This window comes from Anabrus simplex, chromosome 1, assembly GCF_040414725.1.
Source record: "Anabrus simplex isolate iqAnaSimp1 chromosome 1, ASM4041472v1, whole genome shotgun sequence".
NCBI classification, from domain to species: Eukaryota; Metazoa; Arthropoda; class Insecta; order Orthoptera; family Tettigoniidae; genus Anabrus; species Anabrus simplex.
Window position 1 is genome coordinate 1,520,606,297 of NC_090265.1, and position 16,948 is coordinate 1,520,623,244.

Here is a 16,948-nt window from a genome sequence, read left to right on the forward strand (position 1 = left end):
ATATCTTGCAAAAGCAAATAGAAGAAATATGGAACAAGGAGAACCTACCCGAAGATTGGAAAATAGCTTTGATCCATCCATTACACAAAAAAGGCAGCATGAAGAACATCAACAACTACAGAGGAATATCTTTGCTACCCGTGACTTACAAAATTTTATCACTTGCCATCCTGGAGCGTTTGGAAGCACAAATCGAACATCAAATAGGTGAATACCAAGGAGGGTTCAGAAAAGGTCGCTCAGCAGCTGAACAGATCCAAAATCTGAAAACGATCATCAGATATTGTACACTAAGGTCCAAGCAGTATGTGTCTGTCTTTGTGGACTTTAAGAAAGCGTACGACTCCATTGACCGGGAAGTCCTGCTAAACATCTTAAATGAATTTGGAGTTGATTTGAAACTGCTGGCATTAATTAGAGCCACCCTGACCGATACAAAATCCAAGGTGAAGTTCCACGGATGTCTCTCGCATTCCTTTGACATCAAAACAGGAGTCCGACAAGGTGATGGGCTATCCCCGATACTCTTCAACTGTGTTCTTGAAAAGATCATCAGAACCTGGCGGGTGAGATTACAGGAAACCAACTACAGTCCATTGAGAATAGGAACCAAATCCAAGGGGATCGCAACAGACTGCTTAGCATTTGCCGATGATATTGCTGTTCTCTCAACCGACATAGAAACCGCTAGAGCTCAAGTTGAAATTTTAAAGGAAATTGCCGAACAAACTGGTTTGCAGATATCGTTTGAGAAAACAGAAGTAATGACTAACATCAAAGAGGCTCCACCAAAACTCCATACAAAATACGGGGACATCACCCGAGTAGACAAATTCAAATACCTGGGTGTGATCATCATGAAAAATGGACTGGACAAAGAAGCACTTCAGGAGCGAGTACGCAAACTGGAAATAGCCTAACAAAACATCCCGCACAATCTACAACAAAAAAATGCCTTTCCCAAAACACCAAGATACGTCACTATGAAACAGTTCTGAAGCCAGTAGTTCTATATGCAGTCGAAACCCTGTCTCTAAATGCCAACAAAGGACTCCTTGAAGAACTGGAGAAAAGAGAACGCAAAATTGTGAGAGGAATCTTGGGATCACAGTACAGAAATGGAATCCATCAAAAGAGATCCAACAAGGAAGTCTACAGCAAAATAGAGAAAATTACCAACACAATCAGAAAAAGACCACGATTTTACGGTCATCTGAAAAGAATGGACGGAAGAAAGTTAACTAAAGAAATCTTTCACTTTTTTGATTCAAACCCCAAAACCACAATTCCCTGGTTTAGAAATACCAAAGAAGACCATCAAATGCTACATATCTCAGCTGAAGACGCCTCTAACAGAGATCTCTTCTGCAAGAAAATATTGACGAACGGGCTAAACCGAGACGAGCAACCGAAGAGAAGACACGGTGCCCCTTGGACAGAGGAGCGTAAACAGGCCCACTCACAAAGAATGAGGGAATTTGGGCTCTAAAGAAGGCCAAGTTCAGTGTCAAATGCAACAAGACTTAATGTGGTCCTTGATGGCCCCAGCGAATTATAATAATAATAATAATAATAATAATAATAATAATAATAATAATAATAATAATAATAATAATAATAATAATAATAATAATGTTCTGGGCCATCGTCAAATGTGCAGACCGCACCGGAAATGGGTCCTGGACGGGTAATGACTAAGAATGCAGTTCGGCCGCGGGTTTGGTACCACCAAGGCACCTAAGACGACACCACGCCGGATCTCCTCAAGGATTTGATCCATATTAAAAATGCTTATAGGAAAAGATGGCAAAGATTTAGGGACCCAACTGACCGGGTGGAATACCTGGACCTAGCCCGGGAAGTACGAAATCGATTGTTGGAAGGAAAGATTGAAAAAAAGGAGGCAACTTGCCGTAATCTATTAGAAAACATGTCAGATCGCGAATTTTGGCGGATTCTCTCAGAAAACCAGTCAGATCGCGAAATTCGGCGGGTTATATATAAAACAATAAGCATTCAATTATAAATTTCAGTATAATACCGTACCGAAGCATGGGTATCTTGCTAGTATATATATATATATATATATATATCATAATATGCCTTCTTAAAGTCAACAAATGTTATTACTAATAAGCTTGTTTTGTTTTCTGTAGTATGCTATTATTAATATTAGAGTGATAATCTGTTCAGAACAACTTCTTCACAGTCTTCCTCTCCTGGATTTTCCCAACACTTGTTTTAGTTGACCTTTAATCTTTCCATGTAACATCTTGGAAAAATATCTGGGTTCGTCTTATCTTCTGTTTTGTGAATGTATTAAGGCCCTTGTCCAATGTTCTGGAAATTGTTCAGTAATCCAAATTCTTGTTACAGCTATGTGTAAGGAAATATGAACCATATTTTTTTAATATTTCCACATTTCTATGAAAACCTAGTCTTCTCCAAATGCCTTATAATTTTTAAGTTGAGTGTTTTTACTAATTCTTGAAATGTTGGAAGGTCTATGTTATTAAATTTGGTTCTCATTGTTGGTATGAATTTGTAATAGTTCTTCAGGTTTTTCACAATTCAAAAGTTTACTGATGCATTTGCCATTATCTCAGCATTTTCACTGTTACTACATGCCATTTTTCCATCTTCAACCTTCAACATTAATGTAGGCAGGGCATATTTCTGTAGTTGTTTTCCAAAAATTTTATAATAGTCTCTAGAATTGGTGTTATGATAATTTACTTCTATAGAATTTATTATATCCTTATGAAATTCTTCTAATATTTTGTGAGAATTTCTTCCTGATACTTTTTAGGTTGATAGCATTTTCTTCTGTTTTATGGGTATGTAACTTTAACCATGTCTGATGTCTCTCCTTATGAATTTTGTCACACTCAGTTGTTCCCCAGGCATGTTTTTTATGAGGATTCAATGGAGCTAAATTTTCAGCTTGTTGTTTGAGAAGTGGGATCAATTCTTCAAGATTATCTGTCAATTTTATTGTTTAGCTGACTTCCTTATATTAGTAATCATTTTATTAACTGGTGTGGGTCAGAATTCCTCTTTATTTTATTAGTTTTTATATTATTCTTGTTTAATGGTGTGAATTTAAGTGTAATTTTGACAATATAGTGATCACAACCAGTATCTATTCTTCTTAATACTGTAACATTAAACATTTCCTTATGGAAAAATATATCCATACAAACATGGTCTTACCAGTCTTTAAGAAAGGAGACAAAAATGTGTGTGATAACCATAGAGGAATCACACTCTTATCACCAGTAGCGGCAGTTGCCCCCCTCTCCCCCATTTTGTGGAGAAAACATTATTCCATTTTAGCCGGCTGAAACTAGGAATTATAGGAATTATTTTAAAAAGCAATTTGTACAAGCCCTATTGTCTTATTGGCTAATTCTTCCCTTATTTTCTTTAATTATTAACAAAATTTGTAAAGTTAATACACAAAAAATGTCATTTGTTGCGACAAACCGATTTGTATAATGCCACAGCAAATAGTGGAGACTTTGCATGTGTTGTGAGGAAGGTTAGCAGGGGTATATATATACATTTTTTCCCAAGGTCATGGGTACTGAGGTGGGAATACTGAATCAAAATCTCAAAAACTCTATTATTACTGCACTTAAGTTGGTAAACTGTCAACCTTTACCTCTTTGTGGAAATTTGCTCAGAGAGCATCAAAAACTTACCATTTTTCTTCAGTTTTGATTTATATACCCCCCTCCCTCTGCCCACTATACCCCATAAACCTGGGTACATTTTCCTGTCTGTACACATTTTGCCCTCACCCCCACTTTTAATTGCTAATCGCTGTTACTGCTTATCACAAGTAGCAAAAATACTGGAAAGGATATTAGAGGGGAGAAAAAATAAAGGTAGACAGAGGAACAATATGGCTTTAGAAGTCAAAGACCTACAGTGGACCCAATCTTCCACACAAGGGAACTAATGGAAAAGAATTGGGAATATTGAAAGGATTTGGTCATGACATTCACAGATATAACAAAGGCATACAATAGTGTTCCCAGGGAGAAGGTTTGAGTAACCATGGGCAGAAAGAGACTGGGTATACAAACTGTAGAAATGTGCAAGCAGTATACAACAAATGTGTCTGCAGTATACAGACTCTGGTTGGAAAGACAGAATGGTTTAGATATGAGACTGGACTAAGACGGGAGTGTGCTGTCACCTCTTTTGTTTCTAATGGTTTTATGGATTAAATTGTAAAGGAGACAAAAGTAGCATATGGGAATAGGGAAATGAAGTTTTTACTATTTGCAAACAATATTGTGTACTGGGGAATGAACAGCAACTTGATGTACTGAATGAGAAAATTGAAAAGTATGGTATAAATATTAGTGCAGAGAAAAGCAAGACCATGGTGACATCAGGAAGAGAAAGACAAGGGAAAGGCAATATGAAGATTGGTGGTCAAAGCCTTCAAATACCTAGGGAGTGAATTAATGGAGAATACCAGGCTGGACATGTTGATTAGCTAGAGGGTACAACAGGGTAATGCATTCTACCAGAGTGTGAGAAACCTTGCCTGGAATAAGGAAGTACCAAGGAAGTGCAAAGAGATAATGCACAAAATGTATTATGCACCCATATTGACTTATGCGCTAAACATGGACAATGCAAGTAGGGAGAAGAGTAGAATTCAGGCCAGCAAAATGAAATATGTAAAAAGTATGATAGGAAGGACAAAGAAAGGTTGAGAAATAAAGATGTGAGAAAGGAGGTTGGAATGGAAACCTAAATGAGAGAATTGATAGGAGTAAACTAAGATCGTTTGGACATGAATACCAATACCAAAACAGATGATGGAAATTAAGTTAGAGGGAAAGAGAGCAAGATGGAGACTAGAACAAGGTGGATCACTTCAACAAAGAGAAGTGCAAGAAGAAGAAACCTGTACTGGGTCGAAATGATCGGAGAACAGTTGGCTATGTAAATTATCTAAAGTAACAACAATAACTTTGACATAAGATATGGAGATATTTAAAACAAATGTACTGTCTCATATCTCATGGTGAAAGAAAGGAAGGTGGGGAAGTGCTGTAAATGCCCCAGCCCAGCAGGGGCTAGATAAGGGGAAAGGAGGCGGATGAAGATGATATGATAATGATTTTCTTTACACACACTCACACTGCCGTCTGTGTACATCTGGACTGTATACGTACTTCTTCCTTTTTGTCTTGTATTATTATGTTTTCAGATGGGTGAGGCCATTTTTTTTGCTAGTGGCTTTACGTCGCACCAACACTGATAGGTCTTATGGCGATGATGGGATAGGAAAGGCCTAGGAATTAGAAGGAAGCGGCCGTGGCCTTAAGTAAGGTACAGCCCCAGCATTTGCCTGGTGTGAAAGTGGGAAGCCATGGAAAACCATCTTCAGGGCTGCTGACAGTGGGATTCGAACCCACAATCTCCCGAATGGAAGCTCACAGCCGCGCACCCCTAACCGCACGGCCAACTTGCCCAGTACCAATTTTTATACTTCTTTGTAGAGTCTATTTCAGTGATATCTCTCATGTGTTTAATTCTTCCTTTAATTATATTGTAATCATTTGCAATTTCCAAAAGTGTAATATTAATTGGAGTCATTCCAGCTAGTATGCATAATGCTTCATGTGACGTTATTCTGAAGGCTTTCATAACTTTAATATTTACTACCCTCTGTAGTCGTTTTAGTTTGTTGACATTATAGCTTGTATTTAAGGCATCTACCTAAACAGGAACTCCATATTAGAGTAATGGAAGTATTGCTTCTTTGTAAATGATACTCATTACATCAGAACGCAATCCCCAATTAATTTTAGATGACTTTGACAAGTTGTGTATAATTTTTGTAGACTTTTCAGCTATATGTTGTATGAGTATTGAATCTGAACCTGCTGTCGATTAATGTCCCCAAATATTTCATTAAATTAGTCTGTTGTATTTTGTCATTGTTGAGATGTATGCTTAAAATCTGTGGCCTTTTTTTGGCTTTTTTTTTTTTTCTAGACACTAACATTTCTTGAGTTTTATTTATGTTGAAAGATAGTTTATTTACTTTTGCCCAATTGGAGACTTTCAACATTTCAATATTGGCCTTGTTTTCAATTTGCAGTGTGTTTTTGCCTCTAATCAGGACCAAGACATCATCTGCAAAAGCAATCACTGTAGTGTCCTTCTTGTAGTTTAGTTTTAAGAATGAGTTGTGCTGAACATTCCATAGACCAGGTCAGCAGCAAGATTCTTGCGGGCATCCTCTGCTTACAATCCTTTCTATCTCTAAACTGTTAATAGTTAATGTACATCTTCTCTCACTTAAGTAACACTCTGATAAAGCAGTAGAGGTTCTTACGACAACGAAATTCCTTTAAGGCATTAAGAATCCCAGGCCACCAGGCACTATCAAAGGCGCCTTCTACGTCCATGTTGATCAAAGCTACACTGTCCTTATTTATCAGTGACTCCTCTGTGTAGTACTTGATGGCCATAACTACTTCCACTGTGTTGGATAGAGGCCTGAACCCAAAATGATTTCTGTGTAGCATATTATTCGAGTATAAGTGATGAATTAGTCTATTTATAAACAGTTTCTCTAACACCTTTGCCATTATGTTTAATAAGCTGAGTAGTCAATATTTGCTTACATCATCTGAGTTTTCTTTACCTGGCTTAATTATTGGGATGATTTTATGTTTTTTTTCCAATTTTTAGGCATTTGTTGTTCAGTACAGTTATATACAAGATTACTATGGTGAAAATATGTAGTAATATATTGCTTGTCACCCCCTCCTCTCCTGGAGCCTTTTTGCAATCCATACTCTCAATTATTACCCTTATTTCTTCTTTTCTAAATGACCTGTCATCATCTGAGTTAGGTGGTTCCATTATTTTGATTCTTATGCTTCTGTGGTATTCAGTGTTGGTTTTATCACTATCTGCAGTTGTAAAGTGATTCATAGTATAATTCATTGGGTCAGCTAGACCTGTTGTATAGGTCCCATCTATTTTCTTAAGTGTGGACGGAGTGTAAGTGGGTCTGATTTTTCTGACTGCTAATTTGAACACAGCTTTCCATGGATTAGAAGATGTGGTAATACTACAGAACTCTTTCCAAGATTTAATTTTCTCCTGTCTAATGGCATTCTGATATTGCTGTTTTGTTTCATGATATTGTAATTTCCTCGGTCAGCACAATTCATCATTTCCTGATGTTCTCTGGAATTTTCTTCTTTGAGCATTAACTTTCTTCCTCATTACTGTCAGCTCCATAGTCCACCAAGGAACTGATTTGCCATTAATTGCTCTCGTTGAAAGTGTGCAAATTTTAAAACATTTATTGAAATTTGTTGTAACAATAAACTGGAATTTTTTGATAGTATCCTCTGTGTCTGGCTGTTCGAAAACTAAGAAACACACACACACACACACACACACACACACACACACACACACACGCACGCACGCACGCACGCACGCACGCACGCACACACACACACACACACACACACACACACACACAATCTTCATTATAGACTGTTATCCCTTTTAGTGTTCAGTCTGTAAGCCCCTGCAAATGAATTTAAATGCCTCTACAATCCTCTGTTTGCAGCTATCTCTTTGGCTTTGTTTAGTTTCAGCTTTAAATCATAAAAAACTGAGCCTAACCACTGCCACCTTGGTCTCCCTCTACTTCTCTTACCCTCCACAGCTGAGTTCATTATTCTCCTAGGTCACCTATCCTCCTCCATTTGCCTCATATGACCCCACCACTGAAGCTAGTCCATGCGTATAGCCTCCTGCATCTACTGTAGTTTATTCCTAACTTAGCCTTTATCTCCTCATTCTGAGTGCTGTCCTGCAATTGTTTCCGCCTGTTTTTACCAGCAACCATCCTCACTACTGCATATCCATTATTTGCAACTTGTTAATAAGATATCCTGAATCCATCCAGCTTTCTCAGCAAAGTCAGCTGAAACGAGACCAATGTAAAGATAGTTTTATGCAAGAACTTACTTCTTCCCCCTTCTCTTTGTTTTGTTAGAGTGCCATCTTTCCCGAGCTTACTCTTCTTTCAAGTGCCGCATCACAGTTTTCATTCCACCACCTGTGGTTTCATTTTCTTGACAGAGAGAGGGGTTTCCAAACCTTTTACAGCTTTTGTCAATGATTTATTCTCAAGCTCGATAGCTGCAGTCGCTTAATTGCGGCCAGTGTCCGATATTCAGGAGATAGTGGGTTCGAACCCCACTGTCGGCAGCCCTGAAAATGGTTTTACATGGTTTCCCATTTTCACACCAGGCAAATGCTGCGGCCGTACCTTAATTAAGGCCATGGCCACTTCCTTCCCACTCCTAGCTCCTTCCTGTCCCATCGTCACCATAGGACCTGTCTGTGTCGGTGCAACGTAAAGCAACTTGCAAAAAAAAAAAAAGAGATCGATCTCATTCCAGCTGTACAACTTTAATTTAGATAAATGAAGTAGCATATGGCTTTTAATGCCAGGAGTGTCTGAGGACATGTTTTTCAATTTAGATAATTTTGTTCTGTTTCAAAGTCTCTGAATCAATTCTGGACTTGTTGGTGGTTCTTGGTTTGGATCTATTTGGATGGAATCTTACTTTAATCTTGGGGTGATAGTGATCTAAGTAGATGTTCAGACATTTTCTTACTTTGATATTCAGGATTTCTTTTCAGTTTTGGATTGTTATTGTGACATGGTCAATCTGAACCCCCCTCTCAAGCATTGAATTGTGAGGGATCCATGTCATCTTCTTCCTCAGGAGCACTTTTAAATATGTGAACATGAGCTGAGGTTGAAATGTTCACAGAAGGTGATTGATCTTTCACCATTTTTGTTCTTTGTTTTATGTACTGGTTAGTCGCCCCATAATCATTCTGTACCGCTTTCCCTTACCTACTTCAGCAATGAAGTCCCTGACCAAGCATTTTACCTGATGGTGAGGGATTTTGGAGATGATGACTTTGAGAGTTTCACAAAAGTTATCCACCATTTTAGGGTTTCTCCTGTCACTTTCATTTATTGGGACATGTGCATTGATAATTATGTATGCTTTGCTTCCAGATCTAAATGTGAAAAGCAAAATCCTCATTGTTACATAGATGGTTTGATAGAAGGCCATTCCTGTTAGGAAAGGTTATTCCAGTGAGGCTCAAGTTGTAGGATTCCAGCAAGGTATAGCAGACATTTTAGATTTAGGAGGTCAAATTGACTGTATCACTGTTGAACTATCCAAGGCGTTTGGTAGGCTAGATCATGGGAGATTACTGGCAGAAAAAGATTGACTGAATATGTGGCTAAATTTCTAGAAAATAGAGAATTAGAATAGGTGAAGTGTTATCTGATCCTGTAATGATTAAAATGGGAGTTCCACAGGGCAGTATTATTGGACCTTTATGTTTTCTTATATATATATATATATATAATGATTGAAGAACTGGAATCATAGATAAGGTTATTTGTGAATGATGATGTACTGTATAGAGTATCATAGTAAATGAATTGCAGGACTGTGTGCGACTACACGGGGACCTAAATAATGTTGTGAGGTGGACAGCAGACAATGGTATGATGGTAAACGGGATGAAAAGTCAGGTTTTAAGTTTTATCAAGGTGAGCTTGCATCCGGGAGATAGTGGGTTCGAATCCCACTGTTGGCAGCCCTGAAGATGGTTTTCTGTGGTTTCCCCTTTTCACACCAGGCAAATGATGGGGCTGTACCTTAAAGTTAAGGTCACGGCTGCTTCCTTCTAATAACTCCTAGGCCTTTTCAATCCCATCATCGCCATAAGACCTATCTGTGGCGGTGCGACGTAAAGCAACTAAAAAAACAACAACAACAACAAAGTTTTGTCAAGAGGAAATGTCCTCTCAGTTTTAATTACTGTGTCTATAGGTTGATACTACCTTATGGAGAACGCTGTAAGTATGGTACCTAAGTGTTAATATAAAGAATGATCTTCACTAGGGTTTTCATATTAATGAGGTTGTTAACAAGTTACACATCTCTTCACATGGTTATGATGGTATTTAGGGTTTGTAGTAAAGGTGTACATAAGAGGGCATGTAAATGTCTGGTAAGACCCCAATTAGAGAATGGTTTCTGTGTATGGAACCCACACCAGAACTACTTGTTATGAGAACTGGAAAAGATCCAAAGGAAGGCAGCACGATTTATTTTGGGTGATCTCCGACAAAAGAGTAGTGTTATGAAAATATTGCAACCTTTGGGCTGGAATGACTTGGGAGTAAGGAGACTAGATGCTCGACTACGTGGTATGTATAATGTAACTATTTAAAATAGTTTATTTGAATCTGCCTTGATCAATACACTCATTAAATGAAAGAAAAACTATTTATTAAACCAAACATGTTTCGGGAAATCTCAACCATTCCCTTCCTCAGTGGTCAGATCAAAGAACAAAACATTATCACACAGTCTTTTGTTTTACAATTTAAAGAAGTATTGTCCTAATACACCATATCAAAGAGTAAAAAGAAATATTATAAAAATGATCAATACATAAAATTTTGGTTGAACTGAATGAGAATACTATATAAATTTAGGATCTTCAAGTTTTTCTTCTTTTTGCTCCTTAAATGATCATATGCTAGTCTGTACAGTGGGTTATCTTCTGCACTTCTCTCATTTAAATTTGATTCAGAATTATTTTTTTGTGTAAGGTAAATTTCTAAATTTTCCAAAACATTAATTAATTTTCCCTCTTTGGCCAAATGTAATAATTTCATGTCATTGGAAATGTCTGTAAATATAGATTGTGTGATAATGTTTTGTTCTTTGATCTGACCACTGAGGAAGGGAATGGTTGAGATTTCCTGAAACATGTTTGGTTTAATAAATAGTTTTTCTTTCATTTAATGAGTGTATTGATCAAGGCAGATTCAAATAAACTATTTTAAATAGTTACATTATACATTCAGACTAGTCAATACGGACCAAACACAATATTAACCTATTATGGTTAAGTTTATTAACAGTAAGTGGTATGTTTCAAGCTACCAGTGCAGATATTGCATGAAATAACATTAATAGTTGAATAATCTTGAGCTTAGAAGTAGGAAAGTTGTACCCATGGTGTAGGGGTATCATGCCTGCCTCTTACCTGAAGGCCTCAGATTCAATTCCCGGCCAGATTAGGGACTTTTACCTGGATCTGAGGGCTGGCTCGAGGTCCACCCAGCCTATGTGATTACAGTTGAGGAGCTGTCTGATTGTGAAATGGCGGCCCCGGTCTAGAGAGCCAAGAATAACGGCCATGAGGATTCGTCGTGCTGACCACACAACACTGCGCAATCTGCAGGCCTTTGGGCTGAGCAGAGGTGGCTTAGTAGGCTAAGGCCTTTCAGGGCTGTTGTGCCACGGGGTTTGGTTTTTTTTTGCTAATGGCTTTACGTTGCGCCGACACAGATAGGTTTTATGGCGACGATGGGATAGGAAAGGCCTAGGAGTTGGAAGGAAGCAGCCATGTCCTTAATTAAGGTACAGCCCCAGCATTTACCTGGTGTGAAAATGGGAAACCACAGAAAACCATCTTCACGGCTGCCGACAGTGGGATTTGAACCCACTGTCTCCTGGATGCAAGCTCACAGCCGCAAGCTGCTGACTGCACAGCCAACTTGCCCTGTACTTGGTTTTGACATTGACAAACCTACTGTGCTCCCGAGGCTTCATTGTTTTAGAAGTAGGATAAAGTTGGAATTCAAGTGGACTAACTGGGGTAAATATTCATTTATAAGATATGGAGTAGGGGATTGGAATAATTTATCAATGGAAATGTTTGATGAATTTTCAAGTTCTTTGAAAACTTGTAAGGAAAGACCAGGTAAACAACTGATATAGTATCTGCCACCTGGTGACAGCCCTAAAGGCAGATCATTGATTGATTTATTGATTAGGGATTCAGTAATGTGTTTTTTTTTTTTTCCCCCCTATAGAGGCCATCCCAAATACCATTATGTTGGAGTTATTGTTTATACTGAGTTTTCCGTTGTAGGTTCTGAACCCATCTGATTCTATTGGACTTTCATCTAGTAATCTTGTCTCTTGTAGTACCATTATGCAGATGACTGAGCGAGTTAGCTGTGCAGTTAGGGTCACGCAGCTACGAATTTGAATTCGGGAATTAGTGGGTTGGCAGCCCTAAAGATGGTTTTCTGTGGTTTCCCATTTTCACACCAGGTAAATGCTGGGGCTGTATCTTAATTAAGACCACAATTGCTTCCTTCTCATTGCTAGCCCTTTCCTGCCCTTTCCTATTCCACAGTCACATAAGACCTATTGCTGTGGTGTGGCCTAAAGCAAAATTGTAAAAAATGAATAAAATATATGCTGATGTGTTATTCTTCCAACAAGTTATCATTTTCTTGTCCGAAGAAGCATGTTGATGTTTAGCGTTCTACATAAGTGTTTTCACTTGCGTCATATCTTTCAAGCTGAGGTTCTGGGAAGCTTTGACTTTTCCCTGCATGATGTTCTAGACTCTCCAGAATTCAATGGCCTGGTTGCACCAGTCTTGGCAGTGGAGGTACCTCCTGGAATAATTTTTCATGAAATGGTTTTCATCATGTATAAAGTTAAAACTAGGCCTGCTGCTCAGAGTTAAAACAGAGGTTGTAAGCTTGGAGAACCGACATTGTTTGCAGCCGCTTGATTCGGAGTCAAACACTGCAGAGGGTTCTTCCTTCTTCACTGCCCTTGGGATACTTATTCTTCATCTGCTATTGAAGCTGTTGATTCTTCCTCATGACGGATTTTATTAGTGTTTTCTCCATTGAGGGTGTATCAACTGCTAAGGGAGTTCATCTTCCCAAAAGCATCAGGTTATTTTCTGCTGCCCAACACTCAACGTAGAGTTGCTGGTTGTATGGTCTACCCCATTAATGTAGCAGGATAAGCTGACAAAACAATTGTTTATACTCTTTATTGTGTATAAAAATAAATAAAATATTTCCATATTTTAGGCTGTAAGTCAATGAAAGTTTACTGAAGTGGTTGCTCCTTTCATTACCTGATATTGATCAGTTTTCTATACGGTGACAAGGAGTTCATAGGCAGAGCTATGACACTTCTGGTTGATTCCACTGTAAGTTCCTGGATACCGCAGCGTTTATCATGAGCAATGAAGGAGTTGAGACCACGACGTGCCAGACGAGATGACACGAAGAATGCATAACCACCATCAGTTACTTGGGTTAATCCCGCATTAGCATCTTCCACACCATGGTTACGAACAAGACCTCGAAAGTAGAGACTTCTGAGAGCAGTGTCATTCACCGTCTGAAACATCATAAAAGTATATCCAACTGAAGTAGAGGGCTGCTCTCCATTCTTACTTTCAAGTATAGTTAATTATTTCAGCAATATCATCATTATAAGTGATACTTAACAAATTTTACTAAATAACCATTAAAAATATGGTTGAAAACAGGTGATAAATCAATCTTTGAGCATATATTACATTCTGATCATTCAAATGTTGATTTATCTGTGATTGTTCTTCATGTTGCAATATATTAATTTGGAAAAAAAAAAAGCCATTAGACTACAGTTTCAGCACATTTATCAGCCCTTTTGAGGTCAATGATGACCTCAATACAGTTCTTTGAGAAAATGCGGGTCCAGTGAGAGAAGGTGAACAACCTCAAATAATACTTCAAGGTTAAAATTGTATTCAATGTCAGTTATGATATTACAATAATCTATTATACATCTGCCATAAAGGAGAGTGGTGAAGAGGATGTATATATATACATGAATCAAGTAAAAAATCAAAATCAATCAATACTGATCTGCATTTAGGGCAGTCGCCCAGGTGGCAGATTCCCTATCTGTTGCTTTCCTAGCCTTTTCCGAAATGATTTCAAAGAAATTGGAAATTTATTGAACATCTCCCTTGGTAAGTTATTCCAATCCCTAACTCCCCTTCCTATAAATGAATATTTGCCCCAGTTTGTCCTCTTGAATTTCAACTTTATCTTCATATTGTGATCTTTCCTACTTTTATAGACGCCATTCAAACCTATTCGTCTACTAATGTCATTCCACGCCATCTCTCCGCTGACAGCTCGGAACATACCACTTAGTCGAGCAGCTCTTCTTCTTTCTCTCAATTCTTCCCAACCCAAACATTGCAACATTTTTGTAACGCTACTCTTTTGTCGGAAATCACCCAGAACAAATCGAGCTGCTTTTCTTTGGATTTTTTCCAGTTCTTGAATCAGGTAATCCTGGTGAGGGTCCCATACACTGGAACCATACTCTAGTTGGGGTCTTACCAGAGACTTATATGCACTCTCCTTTACATCCTTACTACAACCCCTAAACACCCTCATAACCATGTGCAGAGATCGGTACCCTTTATTTACAATCCCATTTATGTACACTCATTCCAAACTTTAGTTCAATCAGTCCGGCCATGTTACAATAAAATATCATTTGTTAAAAATGAAGCCATGTTTTCCAGTGTTGACTTAGTTAAATGTAACAAAGGCTTTTCAGTCTGTCAAACACACAGCAAATACAATGTAAATTAAAACACTATAAACATATCTGTAAAACACACACTAGCATACAAAGAATTACATGTTTCGTTCTACAAGAACATCCTCAGATTCTATCAAATCACTTAGAAACAAGCTTATATATGTACAGTATTGTTTACATAGCGTAAACTTGTCAATGATAGAGAGATTAGTGATAACATGAAACAGTAAAGACAAAAATAAAATATATACAATTATTAATATAATGAAAAACTTACGTACTTATCTAGACTGCCGATGTCAGTAGCGTAGCCAGGATTTCAGTTTGGGGGGGGCCCATTCATCCAGAATTTTATTTTGGTAAGTGTCCAAACTTCCATATTTAGGTGGTGTAGAATACCGAAAATGGAAATGAGTGTCCTTGGATCCAAGTAAGAGTGGTGGATTTGTGCGGATTCCGGAAGCTAATAATAATTTTCTTCTTCTTCTTCTTCTCCCCCCCCCCCGATTTTCCCACATCTGTGGGGTCGCGGATGCGAACTGTCGCACAAGTGGATTTGGCCCTGTTTTACGGCCGGAAGACCTTCCCGACGCCAACATTATATAGAGGGATGTAATCAGTGTTGTGTGTTTCTTTGGTGGTTGGTAGTGTAGTATGTTGTCTGAATATGAATATATTGGGACAAACACCCAGTCCCCATCCAGAAGAATTAATCAGATGCGATAAAAATCTCCGACCCAGCCGGGAATCGAACCCGGGACCGTCTGAACCGATGGCCTCAACACTGATCATTCAGCCAATGAGTCGGACTCCGGAAGCTAATATTAATGCACATTATGTATAAAATCCTCAATAAAAGGACATTCGTTAAAACTCCTGGGGTGTCTGGACTCCTTGGACGACAATCTCCCCCGTCCCTCGGCTACCTCTGTTACTCCCATCCCAACATAACTGCAGCATTTCATATATTCTGCGTACAAGTGAAATGAATGCAAGAATAAACAGTTTGAGTAAGGATGCAATATTCTGGTTTAGAATAAATACGGTAATGTTATTATAATAATGGTCATGTGATAAGCAATAAAGAAGTGCCATTTTATACAAATAATGCGGCAAAGATATACCACACACACGCGTCGAATACAGGTTTCTCGTCCTTCTTGTCCATGGCTAGATGATAAAGGCAAGAGAATGATGGCTCACCGTGACTCGTTATTTCGACATTATAAACAAACCCTAGATGACACAGACTTCCAATCTAACCGCATCTTAAGAAATCGCACAAAGCAGTTAATCAGAAATTTTAAAACATGTATATATTTTCGGAATTTAGCTAACAACTTAAATTCTAATCGCGCATGGGACCAACTTAGAGCTCTGGGAATAGGAAAACATCAACAGAGATAGACAACTCCTGACACTCCACTTGACGAACTGAATGATTAGTCGAATAAATATTCAACCTACCCAAATAAACTGCACCGACTCACCGCCCTCCTCTCCAGCTAATCCACCATTCACATTTCACAGTGTCACAGAAAATGAGGTTAAAAGGCTTTGTACTCGATTAAATCAAAGACTATAGGTGTAGTTGATATTCCTATTACTTTTATACATAACATTATGGGTGCTATCTCGCCTATACTGACGCACATATTGAACTACTGTTTACTAAACGGAACTTTCCCTACTGTCTGGAAAACAGCCAATATTATATCGGTACCTAAGAGTTTAGACCCACAATCAGCCTCTGACTATCGTCCTATGTCCGTACTCCCTGCGCTTTCTAAAGACTTTGAACGTTTAGTATACGAGGAAGTTCTGGAATACCTAAAGAAAATGCTCTTTTGGACCCTTTGCAATCTGGATTTGAGAAGGTTCACAGTACCGCGACAGCACTTTTGAAGGTTATCGAAGACATTAGAAACGCTATGGACAAAGGACTGCTCACTATATGTATCCTTCTGGACTTCAGTAGCGTCTTTGACACTATAGTAATTCCGACTATGATAAAGAAAATGGAACTGCTAAATTTCGACCTGGCTGCGCTTAAGGTTTTTAGTTCTTATGTGAGTAACCGTCAACAGTGTGTAGCAGTAAACGACAAGGCCTCTAAATGGAAAATGAAACTTAGTGTTGCCCCACAGGGCAGTATTCTACGACCCCTCATTTTCTGTATTTATATCAATGACATACCATCTGTGACAGGAAATAACACACACCACCTCTGTGCTGACGATCTTCAAATATATAGACACTGCAAAACAAGATATTAACAGGGACCTCCGACGACTCAGTGTATATGCACAACGAAGCTCTCTTATACTAAACTGCAAAAAATATCAGACAATTATAATTGGATCACGAAAATTACTGAACTGCTAAAACAACATCGCAATCCAGCCTATCCT

The 16,948-nt window shown here is 38.3% G+C and overlaps 1 protein-coding gene across 1 annotated transcript in view; it reads right to left on the minus strand.

Moving 5' to 3' along the window:
* LOC136861732 (glutamate receptor ionotropic, kainate glr-3) overlaps positions 1–16,948 on the minus strand; it is a 137,620-nt gene that overhangs the window by 17,174 nt on the left and 103,498 nt on the right. Inside the window, exon 8 of the mRNA XM_068226180.1 lies at positions 13,063–13,331. Coding sequence (XP_068082281.1) covers positions 13,063–13,331 — 269 coding nt within the window. The remainder of the gene's footprint in view (positions 1–13,062; positions 13,332–16,948) is intronic.